Source organism: Paramormyrops kingsleyae, chromosome 1 (assembly GCF_048594095.1).
Source record: "Paramormyrops kingsleyae isolate MSU_618 chromosome 1, PKINGS_0.4, whole genome shotgun sequence".
Classification (NCBI taxonomy): domain Eukaryota; kingdom Metazoa; phylum Chordata; class Actinopteri; order Osteoglossiformes; family Mormyridae; genus Paramormyrops; species Paramormyrops kingsleyae.
The window spans coordinates 61,678,216-61,693,336 of NC_132797.1; the positions used below are offsets into that span (position 1 = coordinate 61,678,216).

Genomic DNA, 15,121 nt, shown 5'->3' on the forward strand with positions numbered 1-15,121 from the left:
GCCTTTTTGAAATGGGTGCTTGAACTTAACTGATAGAAGCAGTTACCAAGGAGTTATATTCAAAGCTTTATTTTCATACACAAACACTCAAAATTTGAACATTGGGATCATCTTAACCGCAGTGGTATACAAGCCTAATTGGGGACTACTGTCAACCCCATCACATTCACCACTTTTCCGACCTTGGTCATGTGGGCCTAAAACTGAATCAGTGTTTGACCAGAAGTTCCACTGGTTTTCTTTTGCCGTCCTTCTGGTGGGAAGGTCTTAGGTCGCCCACACAAGGAAATGTTAGACAGTTGACCTTATTTCCACTGAACAGCCTCTGCTCTCATCTTGTTTTTGTGGTTGTTTTAGGCCCAGCTGCCACCATTTTGATCTTTTCTTTTTTGGAAAAAAAAAGTTTCTCTCCCTCACACACACATACACACAATTTGGTCTTCCTATCTAAATGGGGACCGTTAATTTCTATGGGGAAAAACCCTAATCCCAATCACGACACCCTTAACCTCTACCCATCCGTAACCAACCCAAATACAAGACTTTTTTTACTTTTTTTTTATTACATTCACAGATTTTTATAAAACAGGTTATCCAAATGGGGACCTCAAAAGATGTCCCTAAAAGTAGGGAAATTTCAGGTTTAACTACACTTTGGGGACAATTTGGTCCTCAAATGTGATCTATGCAAACACACACACACACACACACAGTTGGATGTGGTTGGGGGGTCTCTAGGGCACAGGCAGAAGGAAATGAATACTTTCAAAACCTGAATTTAAGCTTCAGCTCTGGCACTGTGAGGAAGCACACACCCCTAGAGATGCGGTCACCAGATGCAGGGTTGACAGATGGTCTAGCTCACCGTCGTAAGCAGAGAAACATATAACCTGGAACACTAGCCACTTAGCTTTGGGTTAACCTAACTAGAAAGGTCCAGGGCTCAGTGAGTCAGGATGCTGTGCCTGTGATCAGAAGGTTACCAGTGTAAATCCCAGGATATGCAGTGTAACCTCACCCTTGGGCACTTAAACCCCAAATTGGTCCAGGGACTGTCTTACACTACTTTCAATTATGTGTTGCTTCAGATAAAAATCTGCTAAATAAATAAAACTTTAGTGGTGAAATGCACCCTGCCCTAGAGCACAAAAATTGTTTTACAGTGAGCTGTGACCAGACCACATCCTGCCCTGAAGATAAACACTCGCTGTACAACAGCCTCATTAAATACTTTGCCAGAATGTAGAAAAATACTGTCATTTAAGTAACTAAATACTACACCTAAAGGGGGCCTGATACATACAAGGTGCGGTTCAGGCCGACTATACACACACGTTAGGTCTTTGTCCTCCATCTGTCAGCCAGAGGCAACCCCAGGTTCTTCACATGTCCAGCTCCTGAGTTTCGGCGATGGTGTCTGAACTTTGACATTCACAAGCTGCTTTTTAAAGGACTAGAGTCCTGTGAGGAGCTGCACTTCCCTTAATCATGCTGATTGCCAGATAAGTGATGCTTTGTTAAACTAAACATAAATTACTATTCAATTTACATGCATACGGTGTTTCTACACAGAGATACACACAAAGCCCCTCAGTAAGGCTACAGCTGGAACTCTGCAGTATAGCCTGACTATAATGAGTTCACTTCTTAAAGTGTGAAACACAGTAATTAACAAGAAAGGAAAAACTTTACATCCCTCTTTCACAGAAACACTGTGTAGTGTCAGCTGCATCTGGGGCCCTCTGCTGGTGGCACTGTCTGGTGCCACACCACACCTCCTACAGCATGCCATCCAGGTTCTTCTGTGCCAACTCCTTGTCTGTGGGGCCCTCCTGTGGGCTGTATGAGTTGTGGTACTCTTGGAGGATGGTCACCACGTCATGATGCCCGAAGTGTATGGCCTCATCCATGGGGGTGTTTCCCCAACTGAAGAGGGACAGGGAGAGGGGCTTTAACACCATGCAGGTATCCTGATGGCACCTTCAGATGGCTGCCAGGTTGCACCTCGCATTTGGTCAACTCCTCAGTTTTTCCCCCCCAATCATTTTTCAGAACTTGGGAGTCACAAAACCATTAAGAATGTAGACTTATAACGCGCAGACAACCACAATCAGGGGCAGATTAACCTCTCTGGGGACCCCCCAACAATGTAATGTCAATAGTCCACTAATCAGCGCGGGGGGTGTTGGGTGTAAGCAACAAGCAAGGGGCTGGGGGTGGGATCAATTTTCTCGTCAGCTCTAGACTAGACATTAATCCTCTGGCCAAAAAGGACAGGCATTCAAACCCGATAGGAACATGATTAGCATGATCTTACCGGTCCCTGGGTACAGGGTTCACCTTGCAGGCCTCAAGCAGGAAGCGTACCACCTCTGTGTGTCCTGCGAAAACAGGGGCATGGGGATGAGTCTGTGGTCGCTAACACCATTGCTTCGTGAGGGGAGCAGGTGATTGCTAAAAGCAGCACAGGCCCCACCCACCTTCAGCCGCCGCAACATGTAGAGCTGTCCTGGAGTCATAGTCTCTCTGCTCCATATCCATGGAGGACAGTGCAAATCTGTGGAGAGGTGGGAGGGGGTCACCTGAGAGAGCCAGGCATCCCGGGACAAGCCGGAGAGCCCAAGGTGGCGGGCGTACCTCCGGAGTGCAGAGACGTCCCCTGTGTAGGCGGCAAACAGCAGGTTGATGACGGACTTCACCTGCAGTGAGACACACCAGCTGTCTGAGGTCGGCCAACACAGGCTGTGAGGGAACCGCATACGTTCCAGCAAAAAGCTCATTTTAGCCACTGAGGTGAGAAAAGGAAAACGCTATGGGCCAGAGAGCAGCTGCGAGTTTCATCATACACATCAAAGGAATGAGAGCCCTCCTCTGCAGAGGGATCTTGTGTTCAAAGTAACAGCAAGTTCAGAAGCAGAAGAAATTATATCTGCAGGCTACCATGGACACATCAATGTCCATGTGAGGCTTTTAGGAAGGATTCATCTCAGGGCCGGGAGGTGGGTGCATGATGTCTAGCCACGAGATTATGAAATCTCAATTCCATATTCAGCAATTGCAGCTTTGTTAAAGGAGTATAATTTAGATAAAGGCCACACACACACACACACACACACACACACACACAAAGTGAATAAACTAACTATAAGGTCAGGAATATAATGTAAATATATGAAGCGTGGTTGCTTTGCATATAGACAAGCCTGGCACCATTGGTATGTCTCACCACACAAGACTTGGGTAACAGTCTGAATCACAGAGTATAACAGGGAGAGTGTACAGAAAGGTGGTTCTACAGCACAGATGGAAAAGAAAAAGACAAGTACAGTCATGACCACAGGCTCTGTAACCCAGGGGCAAAGAGCCAGCTTTAAACTGGACATCATAAATTAAAATAGATCAACCAGGAAATTAAAACACAATGACACCTTAATCAGCATAACAGATGAGTGGGATTTCAAGTAAATTTATTAATGGAAAAATATGCATGCTGGAAGAACAAAATAAAAACAAGACCAACAGTATGGTTGTACACTAAGGTTACATACATTGTAGCCATTACAAAAATAAATAAATTTAAATATTAACAGGCTTCCTCATTGGAGTTTAAACAGCTGAAAACCCCCCAGCAAGATTAATATTTGCCCTTTATCATTAAGTACATGTAAAAATCCCCTGCAATGCAGGTTTCTTGTGCAACCATTTCAAGTAACCAAAAAACAAATAAAAAAAAAAAAAAATCCCAAAACACAAACTGCTTTTAATGTTCAGTTTTGCTGATATGCCGCTCCCGTGAGGATACGGTTAAAGCTTAACATTGAGCATATTAAGTGTATTAAGTCCAGTTTAACTGCAGAACATGAACAACATACAAAATGAAAATATTAATGTAACAGCCTTGGGAAAGTGCACACAAATGCCTATGAACATAGAACACATTTCTTTTGATAGTGACTCAAATAAATAATAGTGATAGTGAGATAGTGAGATATACTATTAAGGCTCATTGAACGATGTTTCCAATAATCTGACACACTACCGCACAGCTTACTGGAGAGAGCAATAGCTGACACACTAAAGACCAGTTTAAACTGGCTTTTACTGAAGGGACTCAGAGTTTTATGAGCCCCTGTGATGCACAGCCTGCTGAGGGATGTTAGCTTTCCTGAGCCAAACAAGCATCATTGGGTCTGAAGTACCATGGTCATATGATGGCCTCTGATTGGACAAAATGTGGCCACCAATGACCTTATAGAAAAGCACCACCGAAGAGGTGCATGTGAGATTTAAAGAGGGGGCCCTTGGCTACATACAGCTCATTTAACACACTCATTTATAACATCTTTGGTCAAACTCACCTGCCATGCTTGTACTGTTATAGAATGACAAAGAGAATAACTAAAACACAATAACTAAAAATAAATAACTAAAAATGTATTACATCACATACAGTTTGAAAAGTCAGTAAGGCTGTGTCAGTAATTGCAAACGCCCGGGGTTGACCGGGACCAGGGAGCCAAGTTCAAACAGAAGGATGCAAGAAACACAGAGCGGCCAGAACCTCACAGGCCCATGTGAGGAATAGAACCAAACCTGCCCTGCCACACACCCCTAGCATATTGCTCCCCTGACCTTCAGAAACGTACCCAAAAAAAACCACACTGCATAACTTCGCCTAAGTGGTCAGTTACGACTACTGCGTGCAGAGTGCGCATTTCACCCTGAGCTCAGAGAATATACTGGTGCTCACAACAATCACAGGAAAAGGATACAGTGACCCCAGAACAGTATAACACTAGTAACATTTACACCTCTTGAAATTATTTACATATACATTCTTACAGGGACGGGCAGGACGATCCCCTTCTTCACTGAGGTGGTGGTGCCCTCTAGTGGCTGTCCTGAACACCCTCCATCCTATAGACTACATTGGTGGAGCTGTCCTCATTGCACTCTGTGGCGGACACCATTGTCCACAGAGTGTCCCTGAGAGCCAGCTCTTGCTGAAGACTCTCGTAATCCATCGATCCAAAGGTGTGCTGCTGTTTCAAGCAACGCAGACACAACATTAGTCTGTTAGTATTGGTATAAAGCTTTGCTTTCAGTCATAAAGATGGCTCTGTTTGGGACAGGCTGTGAGGTTTACTTAACCACCAGCTATAAGCGCGCGTGCATACATACACATACACATACACATACACATACACATACACACACACACACACACACACACACACACACACACTTCTCATTATATTTTTGTGGGGACACCTTAAGGGGAAAACTCCAATCTCGACGATGACCTCAAACCCGACCCAGCCCTAGCCAAACAAAATATGAGACTTTTGGAATTTTGACTGTATTCACAGATCTTTGTGGGGACCTGAAAAATGGTCCCCACAAAGTCAAAAAAACATAATCACAGACACACACACACACACACACACACACACACACACACACGTGCCTTTCAGGTAACTCAAATGACTCCATCTCCCATACTGCCCTCAGGTCACTTAGGCTGGTAGGGCTACAGCAGAGCCTACAGCGACAGTGCGGTGGCATATCTGATACTGAAACTGACAGCATGTCCTTGTAGAAGTCGTCCTCCTGGAGCAGATCTATTAGGACAAAGTAGCCATTTGCACACCTCCTGGTGGAGTGGGGACTGGGGAAAGGCAGCACGTACTCACCCGCTGGTCACCTCCTTCCCTTCGTGGATCCAGCTTCTTCGCAAAGTGCCTCAGGTTGTCATAGTTGTGGAAGTTAAAGAGGGATACCAGGTCCTGAGAGAAATGATGGGGTCATATTGGAAATACTACGCGACCATGGAATGCACAACAAAAAAAGGTAACGAGGAGGGGGAAGAAAAAAAGTGAAATAAGAGCTCGTCTGAAGAAGGAGGGTTGTAAACGGCGAGCGCTCCCCTCGGTCATTCTTGCCAACGTGCGCTCGCTTCGCCATAAGACAGACGAGCTCCAAGCTAATGTTAACCACATGCATGAATTCAGGACTGCCTCCATTCTTGCCTTTGTGGAAACGTGGCTAAATAAGAACATCAGTGATGACACGCTGCAAATAGACGGATTCGGCACTCCCCTCAGACTTGACCGAGATACTGAGCGCACTGGCAAACAACAAGGCGGCGGTGTGTGTCTCTATGTAAACAAACGCTGGTGCTCCACAGTCGTCGTTCGAGAGAAGCTGTGCAACAACGACAAAGAACTTCTTGCTATCTCACTCCACCCCTTTTTTCTTCCGAGAGAATTCCCTCAACTCTTTTTTATTCGGGTTTATATTCAACCTAAGGCAAATGCAACTACAGCCACAGAACACATCAAGAAAACAATCGACAGGCTGGAACTCATATCCCCTGACTCCCCCAAATTTATCCTTGGAGACTTTAATCACTGCTCACCTGGAAAGTCTCTAAAAGGTTTTCAGCAGTACATCACCTACTCCACCGGTCAGGGGAAGACTTTGGACAAATGCTACGGATCTGTACCTGATGCATATAAAGCCTTTGCTCTTCCCCCACTTGGCACTGCTGATCACCACACTAGCAGAGGGGTTGATGATGCAAAACTATTAATCATGGACACCATACACAGGCACCTTGAACATCCTAACACCTCAGCTAGACTTCTGTTTGCTGACTTTTCATCAGCATTCAATACTATGCAGCCACATATCCTTGCAGAGAAACTATCCTCCCGCTTCCACCTGGATGACCAGCTAGTTCTGTGGATCCTAGATTTTTTAACCAACAGAATACAGAGAGTGCTGCTTAACAACATCTTCTCCGACCTCTCCTTCTCCTCCACTGGATCTCCTCAAGGCTGTGTCCTCTCACCTCTACTCTTCATCCTCTACACAGATGACTGCAGGTCTTCCCACCCTGACTGTTATCTGATCAAGTGTGCGGATGACACTGTTCTTCTGTGTCTCCCCTCTGGTCCTTGTCACCACCATAACGCAATGCTCCACAAGTTTGTGGAGTGGTGTGACCACGCCTCACTAGAGCTGAACGTGGAGAAGACAAAAGAGATGTTGGTGACCTTCTCCAACAAGCAGAGGGAACTGGCAGCTAGAGACACCAGCATAATCCATGGGAAGACTGTGGAGCTTGTGGAGGAGTACAGATACCTGGGCACTATCTTTGATAGTATGCTCAGGTTTGCCTCCAACACTGAGGAGATTTTAAGGAGATGCCAGCAATGGCAGTATCTCCTGAGGAAACTCAGCAGCTTTGGAGTCAGCAAGAACATATTGAGGACATTCTACTACTCCTTCATTGAGAGCGTCATAACATTCTCAATAACCTGCTGGTTCCACCACTATGCATGATAGAGACCGCCTGCAGAGGACAGTCAAGGTGTGCTCTAAAATAATTGGATCACCAATCAGAACTCTGTCCTCCTTCTGTGAGCTGCAAACACTGAGAACAGCACGCAGAATCCTACAGGACTCTTCACATGTGCTGTTCCCAGCATTTGAGTGGCTTCCTTCTGGGCACCGAATCCGCTGCCCGGATTGCAGGACTCAAAGGAGAAAAGCCACTTTTGTTCCAAGGGCTGTTCAACTTTTGAACTTGAAGCCACTATTACCCTCTGCCTCTATGCACTAAACCCCATAAAGGTATAGCACATTCTCATTCCGCACTACCTATTGACCTCCCCATTTTTGCACCTTATGTTAGTCTGTTAACTTAATTACTTGCAACTGCAATTTTGCACCTTATGTATATATTGAGAACCATTTTATTACTTATTTCTTTATTTTTATTATTATTATTATTTTATTCTGATTTTTTTGTTTTATTTATTTGTTCTATTTCTTTAATGTCTGGTTCTGTGTCTATGCAACACTGCTCTACGTGCCTCAAATTGCCCCTCGGAGACAAATAAAGTTTTTTGATTTGATTTGATTTGATTTGATATAACGGGGGGGGGGCAGCTGCAAGGAAAGTCCCTTAATTGTTGCCTCCACCCATCCCAGTCAAACGTCACCTCTACACCCAGCAAAAGCATTACTGTAGCATGTTTGAAGAATATCAGTTCAGAGAAAGTATGCTGTGCCCTGTGCCCTCGATGGCTTCGTTGTATTACGAGGGAGGGACAGACGATGGGCTTTAAATACCACAGAAACAAAGAGAGAGTACTGAAGAGGCTACCAAATAATATGGCAATTATGGATAATTACACCACACTACCTAAACACCATTACCCCCCCCCCAAGAGCATGGCCTGTATGCTCCCTCCCACCTACCGTGCAGAATTGGATGCCCCGCACGCTATTGCCCAGCTTGTCCAGAGGGGGGGACCAACACATGATTCCCATGACATTGGGCACCACCAGGAGGATTCCCCCTGCCACACCAGATTTGGATGGCAGCCCCACCTGCAGCAGTCACACATGGTGAAGAGGCCTTGCTTATTTACCTAAAAACACAAAAACCAGCTGGGATGGTGAATGTGGCAGTACCAGACAATTCCACCAGGGGGGACTCACGTGGAAGGCAAACTGGCCAGAGAAGTCATACATGCCACAGGAGTGCATGAGGCTCAGTGTGTTGCGCACGGCCTCGGGGCTGAGCACACGCTCGCCCGTGATGGGACAGAAGCCACCATTGGCCAGTGTGGCAGCCATGACGCTGGCGCTTTCGCAGGTCACCTCGATGGAGCAGAGCTGTGTACAGCATAAAAAAAAAACAGAGCTTATTTACGGCTCTGGAATGGCACAGCCATGCATACAGAACGATAACCTTGCCATAGTGCAAAGGATTGGCACACTTCATACACACCAATATAATACTGCAGCGTGACAATACACATTGCACCCGGAACATTCTGGTGGCTGCAGGTTTGTATTAAATGTTAATCTTTTTTCAGTTCATATATAAATCTAACCTTCCCTCAGGCAGCACTGGCATTAGTAAATGAGGCCCGGTAGAGTGACCATAACCACGCTCTGCTCTGGAGTTGCTCACCTGGAAGTAGAAGTCCAGGATGGAGGTCATATCTGTGCCTTCTGGGAAACACTACAAAGAGAAAGAGGGGTAGACAGACAGACACATATTATGTAAGCTCCACATTCCAGAAACTTCCACCCAAAAACCTCAGGAGGTATGGGTGCCTGCAAGAGGGCCCAAATTTCCTACCAAAAGTACAACCTAAATTACCTACAGAAGTAGAAAGAGGAGCAAGTTCAACCACTGGGGACTGTTTTTAAAGGTAGAATGAATAAATCATGAGGTAGAGAATACAAATGAAAGCCTCAAAGCAGAGAGCCAGAGAGAGCTGCTCACTGTGACAAGAACCCAGCCCAATGACAGCTGGGCATCAGACTCATGACAAGCGGAAGTGAGAGACTGGGGTCCCAACCCCCGAGTTCTAAATCCCTTGGGTCCTTACCTTCTTCTCCTTCAGGTAGTAGCCGATGGCAAAGTTTCTGTCTCCAGATTCGCGCTCTGACTGGAATCTGGGTCAGACAGAGGCACACGCTGCAGGAGTCCCTCACACCAACACTGTATTCACATCATTCTGATTTACTTCATATTAATTACAGTCCCTGGGCCCAGGGATACAGACACCAGCACTCCGAGAAGGGCAATATTAATCTCAGCCACCAATACAACTAAAGAAAGTGTGTTACATGGTCAGTACTGTGGAATGACATCATATCTCCCATTAAGCTGATTGTTCAGCATTAGTGTGTTTCAAAACTACACAAACAGACCCTGTGTGCTGTGAGTGTATGTGGGACTAAGAAACACTGGCCCGTGGTGAGAAGCTTGCGGCTCGATGCTTACGTGGCATTGCTGAAGCCCACATACTCGTTTCCTGCCATTTTGTTCAAGAAGTTCATGACCTGCATGGCACCAGGACATTGGACTTAATACTGATCACAAGTTGAAATATCAAAATATCAAATATTTTACAAAATAAACGCCACGCTTACTTACATAGTCAAACTTCTCAGCATTACTTGCTCCTTGCTGGATGATAAGAGAAAACAATCAAATATCAATTAAAAACACACACACACACACACACACACACACACACACACACTATAAAAGACAGCTCACAATGAAATGTAGCTCTGACAGACTAAAAAGACGGATACAGTGGTACCTCAGAACTCAAACTTATTCCGTTCAGAACTCTGGTTAGAATCCGAAAAAGTTTGAGTTCTGATCGAATTTTCCACATAAGAAATAATGGATAACCAATAAATTGGTTCCCGGCCCCAAAAAATTACACCTAAATATGTTGTTTTTTTTAGGATTTAAACACAAAATGAACAGGATAAAACAAGAAGAGCATATACTAAACACATCTAAGTACATTTATCAAAACAGTAATTTGTAAAGCAAGAAAATAAAAATAAATGTATCCAAACAATGTGCAAAGCCTACCAAAATGATATAAAGTACAGTGTATTACCTGATATTTTCAATAAAAAAAGCACTATCACCAACAAACGATGCTATCACAGCAAATTCAAGGCTGAGACTGAAGTGTTACCCTTTGTTTCCGCTGAGAGACGTGCCGCGTGACTCATTTCCCTGTGCGTACAAGTTATCTCAGGTCGGTGTTCACGGTTCAACTTCTGAGATTCAGATCAAGTTCTAGGTAATTTTTTTTCAAACTGGTTGGTTCGACTTTTAAGAAATTTGAGTTCTAATGAGTTTGAGTACTGAGGTACCACTGTAATCCCAAACACAATGTTCTCACACAGCGTGGTCTGAACCGTGACCTATTCTATTCCTGTATGATGGCTGTCTACAGACAAATAGTAAAGGTAAATGGTACACAGGGCCTGGAAGAAAGCAGAATAAGGGCAGGGTTTGTTAATGGTAAACAAAAGCATTAAAAGAGTCAACATAGCTTTCGCTCAAAATCCCAAAGACCACTATGCACTATATGAGTCCTTAGGGGGCAACACACTGCTAAATGAGTTCAGGAGTAAACAGGAGCAGATTAAGGCCACCCAGGGTAATCTCCATGGCCAATACATCAACGCCGATTATTGCAGAGCGAGCCGACAGCCCGGGACGGAAGCAGACAGGAAGAGGATGGGACGCGGGGCTGACAAGGTCATAGCTATACATATGTCCCTCTGTTATTAAGACTGGAAAAAGGAGGGGAAAATGAAGATCACTTATTACACAACTGAGGAAAATGATCAATGATCAGTGTTAGTGAAATAAATATGAGATAGATTCCAGTTGGTTTTTCCATTTAATCTTATTGTATCAATGTTATTGTTTAGAAAGCAGCCATAAAGTGACTTTAAAGGGTCAAGTTGGCCCAACTACTGATATGTGCTAAAAGTGAGCCAGCCAGCCAAACAGAGTGAGCACTAAATTGCTGCAAATCACTGTGTTGATTACTAGACACATCCCTGTATATAGAAAATGCAAGGTTTATTGACAGTAACTAACCCGGCTGGCTTGACTTTCAACTAGAGATGCACCGATACCGATATTCGGATCGGTATCGGCGCCGATCCAGACCTATTTGACGGATCGGGAATCGGCCATGCGTGACCGATCCACGTCCTATACTTACTTATTTAGGTTTTGGCAATCAATCGCACGACAGCTCTTTCCCATTTTACATGTGTGTTTTTGCGGAATTCAAATCGAACGCTATCACTGCCCCTAAGTCTTTTTTGCTACTCAGTGGGTGTGAGTACAGTGACTTCCGCCTGCTGTGAGGTCATGCGCATACCCTTCGCAGTACGAGGAGCGTAAGATAAGACGTGACGATCTGGGAGTATTTTAGGCTTTTAACAGAAATCGGAAGCACAGCGTTTTGCAATCTATGTAAAATAAGGTTTTGAGGTGGGAATAGCGTTTAATGGAAAATCCCATTTAACAAAGCGCACGCAACTGCGAGACAAAACAAAGCAATGGATGATTTGGGAGTCGCTAACTTAATTGGACTGTTTTGCGAACTCGTTGCTTGAGATACAAGAGGGGCTGCCATCGCAACAAAAGTGTAACTGCGCTGATGCCAATGGGAGAAAAACTGTAAAAATTTTAAGCATTCGCCACTTGTGTATATTTGCTTTGAAGATATTCATATTGAACTGCAAATGCCTCAAAAACGCTTAAAACAAATGAGGTGGAACAGTACGTTATGTATGTTTGTAGTAGCCTAATTAAATATTTTTTGTCATACATTTTTTCCATCTGTATTTACTAGCTTAAAAAAAATAATATGTAAAGTATAACAAAGTAAAAAGAGCTCTTGTATCGGTATCGGTATCGGCAGTTGTGTATCGGAATCGGATCAGAACTGAAAAAACGTGGATCGCCCATCTCTACTTTCAACTGAAGCATGGTGGTGCTGTGCTAGCATACAGGAAGTGATCAGATGACCAGTATGTGCCCTGACCCAAAAACAGGAAGTCACACTTCGCGACCTGACAGGCTGCTGCTGACTGCAGCCAGAGACGCACTGGCCAAGGGAAGAGGTCTCACACTTAACCGCATGGAGATGAAATGGACCTCCTTTTTTCATTAGAGAAGGAAAAATGGGAATGCAGAGCGAGGTCAGCGGGGAACCTGGAGTTTAGGCTAGAGTGTATGTGACGTACACTCAGACATGGGACACACCTGTCCTGAGGGGGATAGGACTTTATTCCTGTCGCTCCTACAATACACAATCAGAGGTAAATTCAGAGCCACTCCTTCCCATCCTAAAAATGTGACAAGTAAACAAACAGTGCCTTAGACCGGGTCCTGTAGAGTGGCAGCATATGCAGGATGTGCCTGTTAAACCTCTGCCTGCAGTAATGCTTTGCCAGCAATTATCTGAATTTGGCAGGTCCTCGTAGACTGAAAAGCCTTGTGCGAGAGCATGCACACACGCGCACACACACACGCATAGATTAGGTATTTATGCATATTTGTAGAGACAATCTATTCATTTCTAGGGCCAAAACCCTAATCCCAACTATGACAACCTACCCAGCCCTATCCTTAACCATAAATAACCAAAGAAAATAGAAGACTTTCTGCATTTTTAGTTTTTTGATTGCACTCACAGATTTTTATGAAATTGAATTTCCTCTTGTGAGGACTGGAAACATATCCTCACAAGGTCAAAATAGCAGTTTTTTTCACATTGTTGGGACAGAGAAACACACACACAGAGCCAGGGGCAGCCTCTGGCCTCTCACCTTGATTAAGGACGTACACACGATGGCGCCAGCGTTCACCATGGGGTTATGGGGCTTGTCTGTGGGCAGAGAGACAAGGAGTTTGGAACCCAATGCGCATGGTCAGGTGACCCGTTAAGTGGATACTGAAATGGTCAGTAGGTCCTTGTAAAGGGCTTCCTCCTGGAACTCCTGGTCTATCAACAAAAAGTGGCCATTTGTACACCTCCCATGGGGGGTGGGGTGGGGGCTACATCTGCCAGAAACAGCTGACATACTGAGGCCACCTGAGCCACAAACAAGGTGGCCAATTGTAAGGTGTTTTTTTGCTGCTAACAGGAGATTTTATTGTGAAAGAGCTGCATAGCTTACACTCACAGATGAGGGTCTGATTAAAGGTGCTCTAGAGTTATTACTTATTGCTCATAATCATGGAAACAGAACCAAACCAGTCAACTTGTTCTGGGTTCGACCCTATAGAGCAGTTTCCCTCTGGGACACAGTGGGGCCCTGTGTGGAGTGTGGCCATAGCACACTCATCAACCCAGACTCCTTCATTAAACTTTCATCTCGCTGCTACAGCAACAGAGCACCACAGAACGGCCCGACCGCCTTGGCCCAAATTCACGCTACGGTTTTGTTTCACAGATGAATCTGGGCCAAAATTTACACCCATCACATGTGTATATGGAAGGTCCCACCATGTCAGCTTGCGTGGCGAGTTGTTGTGGAGACGGGCCCCCTCACCATCCTCATTGAGAAACAGCTTGTTGAAGCGCAGGCCACTAGGCTCCTTGGCGATGAAGCGGTGAACGTATTCCGTGCCATGGTCGTGCACAGCAATGGCATACTTCAGCGGCTTCACGCATGACTGCAGGCAAAAGGGCACTTTGGTGTCACCCACTGTGTACCTGGGGGGGACGCACCAATGAGTCATTCAATAACAGGAAGCATAATGAAAACACACAGGGTAAGAGACTGATAAACCACAGCAGCAATAATTAGTGATGCATCGATAAGCAAATTTCTTGCTGATACCAATAGCCGATTGTTTTGAAAACCTATACCGATACAGATTGTTTGGGGGTTCTTACATTAGTTTAAAGGGTCACCCCACCCACCCAAACAAACAAAACAAACAAATAGAAAGAATTTCACAGTCATGGAATATAACACGTTTACAACCACACTGCAGTACGGTTGTACCCAAAACAAGGGTTCAGCAGATAGTATCATTAGTCTGAATAGAGAGAGGGGTTTGTTTCAGTTGTTCCCCAGGGTACAGCAGCATCACACCCCCTACCTCTGACCATCAACTGTGCAGAGCGACACAGCCCACAGATCGGGGCTGAACTTAGCAAGCTGGGGAATGTAGTCCGCCACCTGTAGGGCACAGAAGGCATCTCCTCAAGGGTTTGGATTGTTCAAATACTCAGACGATGTGTGTTTTGTGGCCGTGGGCAGCCAGCAGCAAGGGGGTGCTGTGACCCACCTGTCCTCCGGACAGATTCTTGGCACTCTCGTAGAGCTTATCGATGTGCGACGTGAAGGACAGAAAGTCAGGGATGACAAACTTCTTGCGGAAAGCCTGGGTGAGCAGGACAATGTTGCTCTGAACACACCTGCGGAGGGACCACAGGTTTCTGAGGGGTGTCCACCACAACAAAGGCCTGCCACACAACTCACTTTTGGGGGAGCCCTCACTCACTTTTTGAAGAGGTGCCGGTCGAGCATGACGCCATCGGACGTGGATTTCAGGGAGACCTTCAGCATCTCCATACACTCCTTCAGCCGTGGATCTCCGGTCCGTAAACCCGTAGCCTTCAGGGCCTTGAAGGTACAGTTAAAAATTAAGCTTACAGTAGAGGGAAGAATTACAATTTATATGTGCTCCTTGGGATCTGAACCCACAACCTTTGAATTGTTAGCACAATGCTCTACTTATTGA

General features: G+C 45.1%; 1 protein-coding gene across 7 annotated transcripts in view; it reads right to left on the reverse strand.

Annotated features, from left to right (window-relative positions):
* Positions 1-53: 53 nt before the first annotated feature.
* LOC111842950 (glutaminase kidney isoform, mitochondrial) overlaps positions 54-15,121 on the reverse strand; it is a 41,581-nt gene continuing 26,513 nt past the window's right edge. For 5 of the 7 annotated variants that reach the window (XM_023810118.2, XM_072717312.1, XM_023810115.2 and 2 more), the window contains exons 3-18: positions 14,882-15,003; positions 14,666-14,795; positions 14,477-14,556; positions 13,921-14,084; positions 13,195-13,253; positions 9,965-9,997; positions 9,812-9,870; positions 9,414-9,480; positions 8,990-9,040; positions 8,512-8,688; positions 8,269-8,400; positions 5,694-5,786; positions 2,638-2,699; positions 2,481-2,557; positions 2,318-2,381; positions 54-1,926 (exon numbers count right to left, since the gene is read on the reverse strand). In XM_023810118.2, coding sequence (XP_023665886.2) covers positions 1,779-1,926; positions 2,318-2,381; positions 2,481-2,557; positions 2,638-2,699; positions 5,694-5,786; positions 8,269-8,400; positions 8,512-8,688; positions 8,990-9,040; positions 9,414-9,480; positions 9,812-9,870; positions 9,965-9,997; positions 13,195-13,253; positions 13,921-14,084; positions 14,477-14,556; positions 14,666-14,795; positions 14,882-15,003 — 1,518 coding nt within the window. In that variant the 3' untranslated portion in view covers positions 54-1,778. Of the gene's footprint in view, positions 1,927-2,317; positions 2,382-2,480; positions 2,558-2,637; positions 2,700-3,433; positions 5,043-5,693; positions 5,787-8,268; positions 8,401-8,511; positions 8,689-8,989; positions 9,041-9,413; positions 9,481-9,811; positions 9,871-9,964; positions 9,998-13,194; positions 13,254-13,920; positions 14,085-14,476; positions 14,557-14,665; positions 14,796-14,881; positions 15,004-15,121 lie in introns of those variants that run through there. The other 2 variants (XM_023810120.2, XM_023810119.2) reach the window with 2 other exon arrangements.